Below are 15,118 nucleotides of genomic sequence, written 5' to 3' on the forward strand. Positions count from 1 at the left end.
ATACATGCAGACTCCCCATAACACCTAGACTACCTGCTCCGGCACCAAACAAGGGGAGGCGGACGCACAAGTGCAGGCGCGTCCATGCGTGCCAGACGAGCGAGACAATAAGCGCGCAACATTGGACCTCAGAAGAACTGGAATAAGAGTTTACGCGGAGAACTCTTTGGTCAAGAGCACAGCTTGAAGCCTAAATGAGCGCGACACTGTAAGAAGAGTCATGCATCTCAACAGAGAAGAAGACAACAGCAAAGGTGAGGAAAAAAACAGATTCCCGCGGGCATCCGTGTGGATGGATAGAGGCTCATTTCAACCCGGGCTCCCTGTGTAGTTCAAAGCTCTCGCGTTGGTTTGCCGGATGCCCTTGAGTGTGTCATGTTGATGTCAAGTGCTGATGCTGAGTGGGGGTCATTCCAGCGAGCTGATGGTGGTGGTGGTCCTGATGCTGATTGTATAATTCCTGCTTTCACCATTTAAAACCGCACTGGATGGCAGCGAGGAGGTGTTGCATACACCCCTCCAAGGTGGCAGCGTGTAGTGACTGTGTGTCAGACAGCAGAGCAGCCGCCGGAGCACTTGTTGTACTCCGGTGTGGATTCACCGTGGACGCTTTTTCGCTCGAGGTGACCTGAGCGTGAACGCACAAGGTCATCCATCCATCGGCGGTGATGTCGGTGCTGTGAGCGTGCAGGCTGCCGCGGCTTTGTGCGGTGTTTGCACTGTTGTCTGTATAAATGAGATGTGTGAGTGTGTGTCCTCGGTTGTGGTCGGAGGGGAGAATTAGGGAGCAGACGCTGTGGTAATGACACGAGCCCCCCCACATCAGGATATACCGGTGGAGTAAAAAGCTTCTCATGCCTCTGCCAGCGCCATACACGGTGTGTTTTTACTCTCATTGTGTGAACCGAGGTCGAGGTCACCGACTAACACCTGATGCTGAAGCAGATGTGCCCCTGGATGTCTGTAGACATGACGCAGCCAATGTCTTAATAAATGTGAATAAATAAACAGCAGCAGAACCTGACTTGTGTCCACCACACCCACATGAACTAAGTTACACACAATTCAAATGACAGGGGACGTGGACTAGACATGTAATATGACCATCATCTGCCCTGTTTGACCTGCAGTCTTGGATTGTCTATTGCATGTATTGTTGAAACACGCTTTTATTGTAAATATCAATGTAAAACAAGGGAGATATCAGTATTTTAAAGTTAAAATGGTAAGAACACTTCAGACATCTCTACGTAAACTCTTCTTTTATGAAAATACATTTTATTTTAGGATGCTTTCTAGACACCCGAGGACACCTTACCAAATATCATAAACACACGAATAATTAAAGTAAAACCAAGGATTGAAATCGTATTAGGAGACGTAAAGCCCCATCAATACAGCCAAAGAAAGGTTAAAAGTAAAACAAAGAGGCTGAGACACATTAAAAACCGATAAGTGAGGGATAGATGTTACGTGTGCTAGACTGATCGAAACCGATCGGTTGAGTTGTGATTTGAACGGTCCAATAGAGTCCAGCTGGCGGGCGTGGGGTGGCAAGGACCTCACATACTCAGGCCGATAATGATGTGATACCGCTGCCAAGGGACCACAGCATTTCATTTTTTTTATGTGCAGCTGTCAAGTTTTATGGGCTGCTAATATCTTTGTTTTTAGCAGCTGTAGAACGTGCTGTTGTTCAGTGAGGAGTTCCCTCATGTGCCGAGTGGTGACCCACACACCGCATCGCCCCCTCATCCGAAATGTCCTTGCGACCTCACTGCCAGACGTGTGGATTCACCGGGGACAAAAAGATGAGTCACAATCTGCAACTAGAAGTGATTTCACGATTACATGACAGGTGTGGCTGTGTGTGTGTGTGTGTGTGTGTGTGTGTGTTTGTGTGTGTGTGTGTGAGAGAGAGAGAGAGAGAGAGAGAGAGAGAGAGAGAGAGAAGGCCGTGGTTAAAAGGTGAAACATTATAGCAGAGTCATCAGAGTCCAGCCCCACCTTATAAAGAAAAATTACATAATACTGGAAAAAAACATTGCTATTTCAATACTTTTATATCTGCTACTACTAATGATAATAATTGCACTAACAACTAGAGCCTGACCAATACATTTGTTCATTTGGATGGAAACTAACGATAAAAGCCTTTCCCAGACAAATTTGTAATTGTTTGCTGATATGAAAACTTTTTTGTTCCAGATTAAACGATGCAGAAAAGATATGCACATATTTGCTTATTTCAAGAATCCTTTTATTTGGTTGCATTACTGTTTTCTTTATATTTTGACTTTTTTATATTAAAGCTTGCAGACGAGCTGTAAAATATTGAGCCTCAATTACATACATTTTTGCGTATATAGGCTATTTATACCTATATATACATATTGGTTGGGCTGTAATAACACTACCACTGATCAAATAAAATCATCATCATCATTTATGGACCGGCCATACATCCAGCAAGCTATACCGCTCAGTTGAACTCAATTCATTCATCCATAGTGGAGAAAAATATAGCAACCACATTATGTATAAAATAAACATGATAAATATTTATAAGTACGAAATGTATATAGTACATAGCTACAACTATAAGAGCAGATGTTGACATTTCCATGAATTATATACGCACACAGCAATGTAATTTAGAAATGACCATATTGTGGTAAACTCTACATCCATAAAACCAACTCATGATGACCTGAAACCTAAATAGTTAATATAGTAATATTTCCTGGTTGACAGTCTGAATTTCTTTAATGTTTTGTGAGCCTTGGCCTGTTTAAGACTTAAACTCTCTGCTGAAACAAATGTTTTTTTCATGCTCATGGGCTGTCTGCCGTGTCACAATGAATTGGATCAATACCCCAGATTCATTACCAAAAATGTTATAGCTCAGCCTCCGGCTTCAAGTGTCTTTATGCATTACCCTTCACAGCCGGTGCAGAAATAAGTTCAACAAGTTTTCCTGCAGAGATAATCTACTTCAGGAGGAATTCTTGAGGGATGCAAGAAGTTTTTTGTTATTTTTTACAAAGCCATCTGTAATTTATATTAAAAACAAAAGTAACTGTTAATCTCTTAGGATAAAGATTTATCGTGTTATCATTTATTCAGTGGGTGAAATCATTTGTTCTACTTGTTGCCCGAGAGACCACGAATGAGCTGTAGTTTCTTTTCTCATGATAAATGTAGAATATAAGTGAATAAATATGCCGCAGAAGTTATTAGTTATGTAGTCTGAAAAGTTTCACTTCTGTTCATTACCATCAATTGGTATTTGTGTAAACTGTATTTTTGGTGCGGCAGTGATGACACTATTACGTCAAAACAAGAATAGTGAATCTAATGATTGTTTTCCTGATTTAATCTGTTCAATTGTTGTTTTTTTTCCAAGAAAATGGATGAAATGATACCAAATCCTGTTTTCTAATGTACAAGGTGACATTTGTTTACAAGTTAAAAGATGTGAATAGAAATCTTGGAAGCAAACAATTTAGGCATTTTTTCTGGAAACAGGTAAACAATGCAGGTTATGTTTTTTGGAGAATCTAAATTACCAGATAATTTGAATATGAGAGAACAGTCTATATGCTTTAGCTCGGTAATGACGACCTGTGTAAAGTGTATCCTGCTTCTCAGGAAACATGATGAGGGAGAAGCTCCAACCTCTTGTCTCCCGTCTCAATGGATTTCTGTAGCTTGAATATAAAATGTATTTGTTAAATGTTTTTGTTACTTTCCTTATTTTAGACTTTATTTTTTATTGATATTAAATGTATTATGTAATATATTTAAAAAATTGTTATCAAAGTATCCGAAGTTGCCGGGTAGTGAACTTTAAAAAGCAGGTAATGTAACAGTTAGCAGCTTCTCGTAGGGTAATTATTATTTATTAGAGAAAGTTAAGTACTTTTAACATTGGTGTTAAAAATCGCAAGCATTCTGGGAAACATTTTGACAATGTCAATGAATGCCTTTATATTTTGTAATGCAACTCCTATGGTTTCTGAACTGTTAATTTTCACAAATATTGGGCATCTATGGTGTAAGTATGAAATGATTAACCTGCAATCCACAGGTAGTTTTGTGTGTTTCTGCAGAAGAGCACAGACAGTTGCGTATCCAGAAAAGTTTGTGATTAATGAGAGGAGTGACTGCATCGTGGAGCAAAGGGAGCGATACAGTTCATAGTGTCTCCAGGTCTTTGTGCAGCATTGTTGTAATCTCTCCACAACAGACTAGGTGTAAATGCCAGGTTTCAAGTAGGGCTCAGTGCAATGTGCAACAGAGAATCATTATTAATCTGTCTCATGAACTGTCAGAAATAATTGCTTAATATTAGTAGCGTTCACATTCCGGGAAACATTTAATTAGTATTATGATTCAAATGTAATGGGATGGAATCTTATTAGTAGTTTGAAACAAACTGCAGCAGAGAAGGAAGAGACAGAGCAGTAATTAATAGAGTCTGAACTGAGGGTATTTTTATTCCCTGTTTGACTCAGTGTTGGGAAGCAAGCCACTTGGATTTACAGACTCCAGGGAGCAGACGGTGAGGCCATGAAAAGGAAAATGCTCTGCTCTGTTCTACTTAGCTGCACACATTTTTACAACCAAAGAGGAGGATGATAGAGGATCACATCACAAATAGCTGAATAGAAAAGTCAGACAGAGGGGCGCAAATAAAATGACACAAATGTGTCACAGAGAAGGACAGAGATGGGTTTTATTTTTTTTGTGTGGTGCACCGGCTTGGACAGATAAATTCCTGAGCGTTTCGGAAAACTGTCACATTGATTTCTCTTGTGATGTATGATCCGGATCGAAGTCATCGTCCAGCATGTGTAAATAAAAATACCCAAATCATCAAGATGTGAGATTAATCGTACATTTATTCAAGCTCTGGTTGTATTTGGAGACAAAGCTGCGATATTTGTGTCTAAAAAATATCTGGGTTCATTTATACCTCTTGAGGTTCTCTCAATTGCTTCATTTTCTGCAAAAATATATTCTTCCTCCATTTATTTCTCACATATGTGCCGTCAAAAGATAAAACCTGATCTGTATTAAAACCCCAGCTTTTAAATAAAGATGTGAAAAGATGGTGCACTATGGAGAAATATTCACAGAGGGAATAATGTGTGTCATACTGCAGGATGACTGTTAAAATCTGGAGGTTATGCTTGGCTCGTGACGATTGTTAAGTTTGTCCATTATAAGAAATCTATCCATCCTGTTTATCGTGGGTCGTAATGGGCTGGAGCCAATCCCAGCTGGAACTGGACGAGAAGATGGGGAACACCCTGAAAAGGTCCTCAGCCTGTCATGTGGCTGACATATAGAGACACTCACGTAAGACATGCCAAAGCTATGGACAGAAGAATAAAATCCCTGGCAAATTGGATCATATTCTCACAGTGTTCTTCCAAGAGGAGCATCTGATGTCCCAACAAGCTGCCCGGAAAATAAGTTATAATTAAAAGACAAAACGCTGTTGGTTTCCTGTTGCTGTTTCAGAAGTGGAAGAGGTTGTGTAACGCGAAGGGACAATATCCACGACAATAAAGTTTCTTGAAAAGGGTCGGTGAAACAAAAAAAGCTCTGTTTGCTTTATTGCAAGCACTTTTGAGACGTTCCCTGATTCAGTTTGTCAGTTTGCAGCTATAAAGTTTACTCTGAATTCTATTCCTATATGTTCAGATGATATTATCGTCTCTCCTCTCACTTGACCCCGGTTGCCATCTTGTCTGGGCTTTTACTTTGTAACTCACAATTATTGATAAGTAGCTGCGTGTGAGGAGAACAGAGATGGTGCAGTCGATTTTGTAATCTGGATGAGGTTGCATGAAGAGAAGGAGCCCACCCCTGTATCAGCAGTGTGGGTTGAAAATGGTTTTGGCAGATATCTAAGGGGGTAGGTAGAGATATCCAGAAATAGATAATTGGAGACAGAGACAAAGAGCAAAAAGAGAGAGGCAGTTTAGATTTTGAGTGCATCTACATAATGTCTGTGAGTAGTGAGTACTCTTGAGCAGGAAGTAAAACAGAGAACGAGACATGCACCGTGCCTCTTGTTCAGTGAACTCATTGAAGCAATGCTGGTCTTCACACACGGCACACAGAAACGATCTAGAGCTGAAAAACGGAGGAAAGAAGGACGAAGCAAAGAGCTGAATGTGTCCTGTTGTTGATCCCGGTTCATTTTTACGGCTCTCGAGGATGATGCTCTTCTGTTTGCTGATAACAACACATTTAAGTCTCACTCCAGAAGCTTATTTAACCACTTAAAACTCCTCTTTACTCCTCAAAATAAAATAATCCAAAGCTTCGTCGTTATTAAATCTTCCTCATGGCCTCAAAAATGTCTCTGCTGTTACTTTACACCTTCCTTCCTTTCGTGACTGAGATATATGAATATGGCTCTATGGGCCCGCCCCTGCTCCCAGTCTCCCCACCCTCATAACCACCTGCAGTCGAGGAGTCTTTCTCCAGATACTTGGCTCCACCTACAAGTTCTCAGGATTGGTTTCTTAGGTTTGTGACATCACAAACCTTGGCTGTCTGAATCCGTTGTCATCAGACGGTCATTTGTTTATGGCAGCGTTACGGGGGAGCTACTCAGCCAGTGGTTCTACTTTCACTCAATCTATTTCTTTTATCATATGTAAGGCACAATGAGAGATGTGTTTACAGGTTTAAACACTTAGGGGGACTTTAAAGCTCCCGTTCCGGACATCCTCCGGAATTTTTCAGGAGGGGGACGCAAATGTCAGAATTTGGTTGAGTTATTCTGGGCTCCCTCTGCACTCTGTCTCTAGCTCCTGGCCTGGGGACGGTGTTGACCACCTCGTGTCACAGGTTGTTTACCAGCTTTTTCTTTTCACCCGTTCGCTGTGAGCCTCACGAGGAGCGTGTGAAGGGATCTGTGTGGCTGCTGGAGGGCTTTGTCACTTTAACGGAAACATGTTGTTTTGGGGCACCAGCAGAAACAAAGGATGGTATACGGTTCTCCCTGGGAGGACAGCTTGTTGTGTGCAGACATGTGAGTTATCACCTCCAGATACTCTCCCCCAGCTCAGAACAGGTGCCCCGAGCAGAAGGGCTCATTGTGTGGAAACAAAAAATATCCTAACTGCCATTTGTTACCCTCATTACAGCAGACATCGCATTTTTTAACAGCTGATTGAACAATGAGGAATATTGGATAAGGACAGGCCCTCTGATTGACATGTCCTGTTGATCTCTTAGCTACCAATGGGAAAAATCCACAAACTTAAGTCCTGATAACTTCATTTTGGTTCCTCCGTAGGATTGGAGGAACAGATATATTTTTGGGGACTCCTGCCTCAAACCACAGCGGTCTCATGTGACGCTGTAAGGCTCTCCGGATGAGTAAGTGGGAGGGCTATTTGTGGTTTGTTGTCCTGCCCAGGATGTTGGCTTGACAGAGGGAGCACTGTCGCATTAAGAGTAGGAGTGCCCCTTGGCTCTGCCTGTTTTATTGAACAGGACACTAAGATTAATTCGGTGGTATAGCTTGCTGGATGTTTGGCTTAGAGGATGGATGACTGATGGATGCATCACACCGATCAAGGAATGATCCAGATAAATATATATTTGCACCCCACCTAGACTGAGTGAGGCGAACGGGATATTATGGGAGCAGATATCAGCGGTCTAGCCAGGAGCAGATGGTGAGACAGAGCTACGCACAGACAGCATCTTCCTGCCAATACAGGGCTGACAGAGAATGGAGTCAGCGTGTACATGCACAAAGACGTACAAACACTCTTGGCCTTACAAAAGCTGTCAGTGATCTCACAGACTGCGTTGCTGTCACCGTCATGCTCACAGCCTTTCATTTCCTCTAAGCTCAATCTTCTATTTACCCTTCTTTTCAACTCTCTGTTACTCTTTCAACCTTCAACTTCTTCCACCAACTCTCTCCATCCACCCTCCCCTTTTTTCCCTTATTGTTTCATCTGCGATGTTGTGATAATGCATTGGAATACTAACGAACCCTGATGCCTATAACGTGATACCCTGCTCTTCCATTTGATCCAGTTTGGGATTCTAGTTCCCAGCAAAAACATTCATGGTTGCCTGGTAAATTATTCATTAAAGGTAGCAGAGACGCAATATAATTAAATAAGCCAATGCAAAGACGCTCTCAGGGACTATTAAATGTAGCACAAATGTTTAGTTCAGAGATAATTAGGTTTTACTTTGTGTGATGCACATCAGAAATCCTAATCTGAGCGTCACCAAGACGGCAGAGCAGGAATCCGCCGGTGTCCAGGTAGCTTGTCTGTAGGCCTGGGAGTCCTTGGGGGCCGGTTGTACTCAGGATTTGAGGACCCTGAAGAGAGAGCAGTTGAGTATACATGCTGAAGAGGCTTACTATTTGCTGTATAGTGCAGGAGACGTACACTGCTCAGTTGAAGTACCAACCTTTCTGCCAAATTTGTCTTAAACTACTCACCAGAATTGGTTTCTGTTAAATCCGGGGTGAGGAACAGGTCACACAGTTGCAGGACCGTGTTTGATTAGCTGTGCAGTACGACGGTATCGAGAATCAGACTGAATCACATCATCACCTCAATCACTCTCCAGTGTTTGCTGTTTGATCTGGCTTTCAGCTGCAGGGGTCAATAAATTATTCCACACTAATATGGCAAATACAGCGGGGTGTTATACTGTTCGATAGTATACAGTACATTTGTAAGTCTTAAAGCTGCTTCGATGGTTGTTATTATCAGTTAATTGATTGCTTGTCTTCTGAATAATTGATCCATTATTTTATTTATAGAATGTACGAAATAGTGAGAGGTGATCACATGTGATGTCCTTTAAAGGGGACATATTATGCCCATTTTACCACAGTTGATATGGTTCCATGGGGTCTTAATGAAGTGTCTGTAACATTTTTTGGTCAAAATACCACAAGGATCATTTAAAACAGCACCCTTTTTACCCTGTCTAAAACAGCCCTCCTAAGATTGACCTCCACTCGCAGGCCACTTGCAGACTCTGTTTCCTCCGCCTCTCACCCCGCCCCCCCGGCTGGTTAGCGTCCCCCCTCGGCTAGCTCGCCAGCTAACATCTTGACCGCTCCCTGTATGCTGGCTGCAGAGGAGGTCATTAAATCTGCCTCCTCCATATCACCGATGGGACATGGACCAAACTAACAGGTCAAATAATTTTTTACCCCAAAGATGTCATAGGTACATTGATAGGATTGTTTTTTTATAAGTTTTTTCGATTCTATAAAAGCAGCAGTGAAATGTCAAGATAGATAACTACTGTTGACATGCAAAGGGTCGACCCTGTGTATCGGTAGGACCTCAATACTACCCTGATCACCACTGTGCAGACTCTAGCTCCAAATGTGCAGGATGACGGCGTTTGTATCAGGGATATTTTGGCTTCGTTTCTGGATAGTGGGAGGAAGGGGAGATACCCTGTTCAACTTTCAATACAATTAATGCTTAAGATAAGCATGTTGAGTGAATTTCAATGTGAGAAATATGTTAGCATGCTGGTTAGCTTACATGCCAAAGCACTGCTACGCCTACTGTGTCATAAAGTTGGTCACATGGCTGTAGGTTGTCTGTTCGCTTAACGAGTGACTTGTCAAATAATCAATAAATGAATTGTCTCACTCTAGTGAAGCTATCGTTTGCCCTGTTTGCCCTCTCCGGCTCATCCCTGCCATCAAACACTCAGCTGAAGAGGCTGAGGAATACAAAAACCTCCCGTCCTCGCTGGTTCAGACAGAAGCACAATGTCTGACCTGATAATCCACACTCCGCAGTGTCTGAGAATTTGAGCTACTTTCCTAGTCAACCTTCAGCTGCCAGTTCCACTCTGCTCTGACGCACGCCAACCCTGACTCCTGCTTCACCCCACTGATGGAAACAGCGGTCTAGGTTGCTGGATGAGGTAGCTGGCCTCGCAGAGAGTCCTCGAGCATGATGTCTGCCGCAGCCTCCAGGCTCTTGGTCACTGTGAGGCCGCCGTGTCCGTCTCAGGGCCGTCGAGCAGCAGCTGAACATGTGCAGCAGCGCTCTCCTCCCGAGGCTCCGAGGGCACCGGGGTGACTCAGCCTCGCTCCTGAAGAACAGACCGGACGGACTGTTACAGAGGGGGAGAATTATTTGAAGATAATTCTGAGTAGGTTAAACAGAAATTTACTTTTCTCGTATATTTGCTTCTCTATTGTTTCGAACATTGCTCTTTTTTCACAAAACCTGTGTTACAACTGTCTACAAATATAGACTTTATTCTCTCCTTCTCTCTCTCATCATTTATCTGCTCTCCTTTGAGCTCTTTTAATTCATGAAATATTCCGTTTGCACATGAAAAATACAGCATGAGGTCGTCAGAGTCAAACACATTCACTATATTAAATAAATGTCCAGAGTGTTCAGGAGGCAGGACATTAAAACTTTAACAATTATGCTGCGGGAATAATGTGTTTTTGATAATGGCACACGGACACTGGCGTCAGTTCTTATCCCCTAAAGCTCTTGAATCAAACTGTTCCTGTTTTTTGACCGTCGCTATTTAGCAACTGCGTTAACATGCCCACTTGATGACAATTCCGATACATGCCTGCTGTATTCTCACACTCGCTTGCACATTCTCCAAAAATGTTTACTCGGAGGGCGGCTGTGAAAACTCCTGCATTCCCATATACATCTCCTCCAGAAGAGTCTTGAGTTCACAGCATGTCTTAAAGCAGCACCAGAGGATAGTTCTTATCGTCTGTAGCTTGTGTTGCCAGTCAGGATTCACACAGAAAGCTATATATAAAATTCAAATAGTTATATTAAGCAAGTCTACAATATGAAGTGCTTTTAAAAGCCAGGCATGACCCGGCACATGCTCCCGGTACAAACCAGTCATACTTTCCATTACAGCTAAACGCCCACCACCTGCACACTGATGGTTGTAATTGCCTCGCTCTCATTACCAGCAATCTATATATTCTCTCCCCTGAGGAACGAGATTGAGGAATGTAAGTGTGTGTTTGTTTACAATTTGGCATAATGGAGGGCCCAATCACTTTTGTAAATGAGGGTGCACATGCATACGCCAATGATGTGTGACAATCAATGTTTGTATCAATGTCTAGCTGATGTTTTCCTGCTCCAAAGTCACCTGTGCGCCTCTCTACTTCCGTTTCCCTCCCCCTGCTTTTAATGCATTGTGTTTATTTATCCTGTGTGTCCAGATCCATTAAAATGATTTGCTAATTCTTGAATAATAGTGATGGAAGGTGTCGACAAATGGAGAGGGAGGGAGAGGGGGGACGGAAGGCAATGATGACGCTCCATTGAGAGTTTTGGAGAAAGGAGAACCAGTCGAAGCAGAAGTGAATTTGAGATAAGAAAACATGGGGATATGTCTGCATTCATCTGGAATGTAAATGTCAAACTCCAATAGCCACATTAGGCCCTCGGCACAATTCCAGCCCTCAAGCAGATTTTTTAATATTGAAAATCCTAATGTCCGCTGCAACGTCCTGCGTGTACAATTCCCCAAAAAACCTGCATGTCCACAAGCCAGTACATCGGAACAATAATCAAGCGCACTTATTAGTCAGTCAAAATCAGTTTCAAAACTAAGTGTAGAAAAGGAGTTTTTCAGGAGCTGGCTGGTTGTTTTTGTTGTTGTCCCAAATCAACCTGCCTACATTATGATGTTCTGTGTTTGAAATACTTTAGCATATTTTGACCAAAGCACTGTTTTTAACATTAAACGTGGACTCGTTTGTGTGTCAGTCAAAACATGCATGTCTGTAGATTTCCCTTAAAGTAGATGTTAGATGTTAGATATCTTGATATGTTTGACTCAGTGCAACGAAATGAAGCTGTTTGTCCTTTGAAAGGATTCGGTGTCGGCTTGCAGATACAATGAGTAAAAAGGAATCATACTGCGCTCTCTCTTTTCGTGTCATTTTCCACTCTTTTAGATTTGCTCATTTGATTCTTACACTTTTTCGGAGGAATGCTTTTTTTAGATTTCACATCTTTGTATGAATCATCATTTATTTACAGGATGTATTTCAATGAAAAGAAGAAACACTGGGTTGAAAAGCCTTGAGTGAATACAGGCCTTAAGTGGTTGTGATTCTTTAACACGGCCCATTTAGTGATCGAGATTGACATGTAGAGAAGGAAGATATAGAAGAAAAGACCCAGCTGAGACCCTAAATATGCATCAGTATGCTATACAGCAGGCAACCACCAGGGGCCGATCAAGACATTTTGGCTTCATTTTAGGGAGCTATCATCACTGCGTGCAGGTGATTGTGAATCAATTTGACCTGCTTTGGTGCAAACAAAGTGACGACGGGTTCAATGGAGGCAAAAGCAAAAAAGGGAATGTTTTTACATGTGAGGGCCACAGACAGTTGCTCTCTACTTTTCCTTCCTGACTGATCTTCTCCAGTTTTGTGTTCTGCTTGTGTCCTTGTCACTACTGGCAGCATGAGGTGCTACCTGCAGCCCAATCACGTTGCATAGAACGTCCAGCTCCTCCACATCCATGCATGTGGACACAATAAAGTGTGCTGTATCTCCCTGCAAAGTCTCGAGAGCATGGAGGAGATAGCAGGAGGGCAAGAGGAAAAGTTAGAGGTTGAGTGTTCTCCCTCTGGAAAACGGCCATCCATTATGTATAGTGCTTATCCTTTAAGGGTCGCAGGGGAGCCAATCCCAACTGACATTGGACGAGAGGGCGGGGTACACCCTGCATGGCTTCCAGCGAATCACAGCGAGACAAACAACCACTCACATTCATATTCAAACCAACAGTCCATTAGAGTCTCCGATCAACTTAATCCTCCCACAGTTCACTGTACCTGGAGAAAACCCACACAGACACGAGGAAGACCAGCAAACTCCACATAGAGAGAACCCGGCCGAACCCAGATTCATTTCGTTGTGAGGCGACGGTGCTAAACGCCACACCAGCTCACCGCCTGACCGCCTGACCATCTGGAAACCTTTCAATTTGAAGGGCAATTCTTCCAATAGTTTGTTAGAGTACATCCATCTGGACCTTCGGGACCTGACCAACAGACTGACCAACAAATGTCACGAGCTTGGCTAAAACAAAAGCTGTGAAAGTAGTGTTGGCGAGGGAGGGACAGAGAGCCAGACACAGTGAGATTTATGGGGAGGTACAGTGAAGGCGACATGAAAGGGGTTCGCCCGTTCACTTGTTTGGATTGATTGGTTTGCTGGAGGTTCGAGAGTTACAGGAGAGGAAACTAGACAGCTGGCTACAGGGCCAGTCCGTGTTTATTTATAAGTAAATGCTTTGAATAATTTAGAGGAGCCATCAAGTGACCACGTGGGCTTTTTTTTTCTTCCCGAGCTGGATTAACAGGATACAAAAACAAATCCAGAATTGTCATGGCGCTATCATGTCCTCAGCAAAAAGGTGCACCTGAGGGAAGAGCAGCTGTGTTTGTTTATTAACAGTGGAAAAATATTCAATATCTCCGACAGAAAACATATTGATTATGAAGAATAACTCGGGTACATCATTAGATTAAATGATCTACTTAAAACTATCCGAGGCAAAAAGTAATTCATTTTGCCATCTCTCCACTCATCAGTTTCCCCTCCTTTCTTTCCTCCCTGTGTCTCTTTGTGTTACACTATCCATGCTCGACACAGTGTGTGCAGTGTTTGATCCTTGTGATGTTGTCCAAGATCGCTGTGGCACTGGGGCCAGGAATTATGAAACAATGGCACGCTGCATGGATCAGACAGCAGACACACAGAGGCAGAGAGAAATGGCAAAAAATAGCACACTAGAAAGGATGAGTGTGACAGAAAATGTGTGTGTGTGTGTGTGAGTGTGTGTGTGTATGTGTGTCTGGACTTTTGTGAGAGGGATAGAGATCAGAGAGCTGGATATTATTGTAGAAAGAGAGCAGCCTGTGTATAGAAACTACTGTATAAGACTGAAGCCCCTTTTCCACTGGTCAAAAAGCTGCTAACACCCGTCTGGCTTTTTGTCTACTTTGCGAATGGCTACAACCGACATTCACTCCCGGGTCAAATGACTCTTCTGGGCACAGGTTTTTATTTGCTCCTGCTTTAATCAACAGTGATGGAAACATGGCACCTGGGTGAATATGTTTTTTTTTTTATTTTGGGAGTCCAGATGCTGACACTGCACCTTTTAAAGCATGACATTATGTCGTGTATTGAACTTTAAGGTGTTTGCACGTAAATATCCATGGATGTTTGTGTTCTTATTGATCTTTGGAACAACATGCAACAGTCCTTAATTTTTCTTCGTTGGTTTCCAAGGGGTTTTGACGATTACTCACCTTGGGGGAAATCTTTTTTCCAGGGTTTACCCACATTTAAAAATCCTCCATATACCCACAAAATTTAGAGTGAGAAGTATTCGAGATGGACAAAAGTCAAAGTGAGCCTTTGGTTGTCGTCTCTTTTGGCTAAACTGTATTAAATCCACAAAAGATGGATGAACAGACATTAAACATACAAAACAAGTTAAGACTGCAGATTCCACATTGATATACAATGGATTAAATTTAGTATGAGACACACAGACGTCTATATTCAGTACTTTGTTTTCCTCTCTTCCCCGGAACAAGTTTCAACGTCTGTCCAAACATTCGTCCAGATTCACTTGATCAAAGCTCTGATGCACTTTATAATTTATTTTGGTTTCACAGACTCAGACACAGTGTTTGCCTTGCTTCCGTGATTCACTGAAAACTATACATTAGTTGACAGAGTGAACAGTATATTGCGGAGGCTCTGTTATACATCTGCCCTCTTGGCTGTGGATTGAAAAATGTATACAGTATTCAGGATTCAATGCTTTGGTGGATTAACTTTAAAGCTGAATGGACGGCACAAGATAAGAGGAAATAAAAAAGAGAAGAAGTTATTTTTCAGTTACAGGTGATCGCACATGTACTCTTTTGACCCTCTGGCACAAAGAGGCTTTGCATTAAAAAAGCTCCTGACCATTATGTTATGTTGAAAGACCCAATTAAATCCCATGGAAATCTAGTTTTTAACCCTGTAGATATTCTTTCACAAGATATACA

General features: G+C 42.3%; 1 protein-coding gene across 1 annotated transcript in view; it reads left to right on the forward strand.

Moving 5' to 3' along the window:
- Positions 1-15,118, forward strand: part of syt7b (synaptotagmin VIIb) — an 89,312-nt gene continuing 74,194 nt past the window's right edge. The window contains exon 1 of the mRNA XM_062392987.1: positions 1-254. Within this exon, the coding sequence (XP_062248971.1) occupies positions 221-254 (34 nt within the window). The 5' untranslated portion in view covers positions 1-220. The remainder of the gene's footprint in view (positions 255-15,118) is intronic.

The sequence above is a fragment of the Platichthys flesus genome, chromosome 1 (assembly GCF_949316205.1).
Source record: "Platichthys flesus chromosome 1, fPlaFle2.1, whole genome shotgun sequence".
Classification (NCBI taxonomy): Eukaryota; Metazoa; Chordata; class Actinopteri; order Pleuronectiformes; family Pleuronectidae; genus Platichthys; species Platichthys flesus.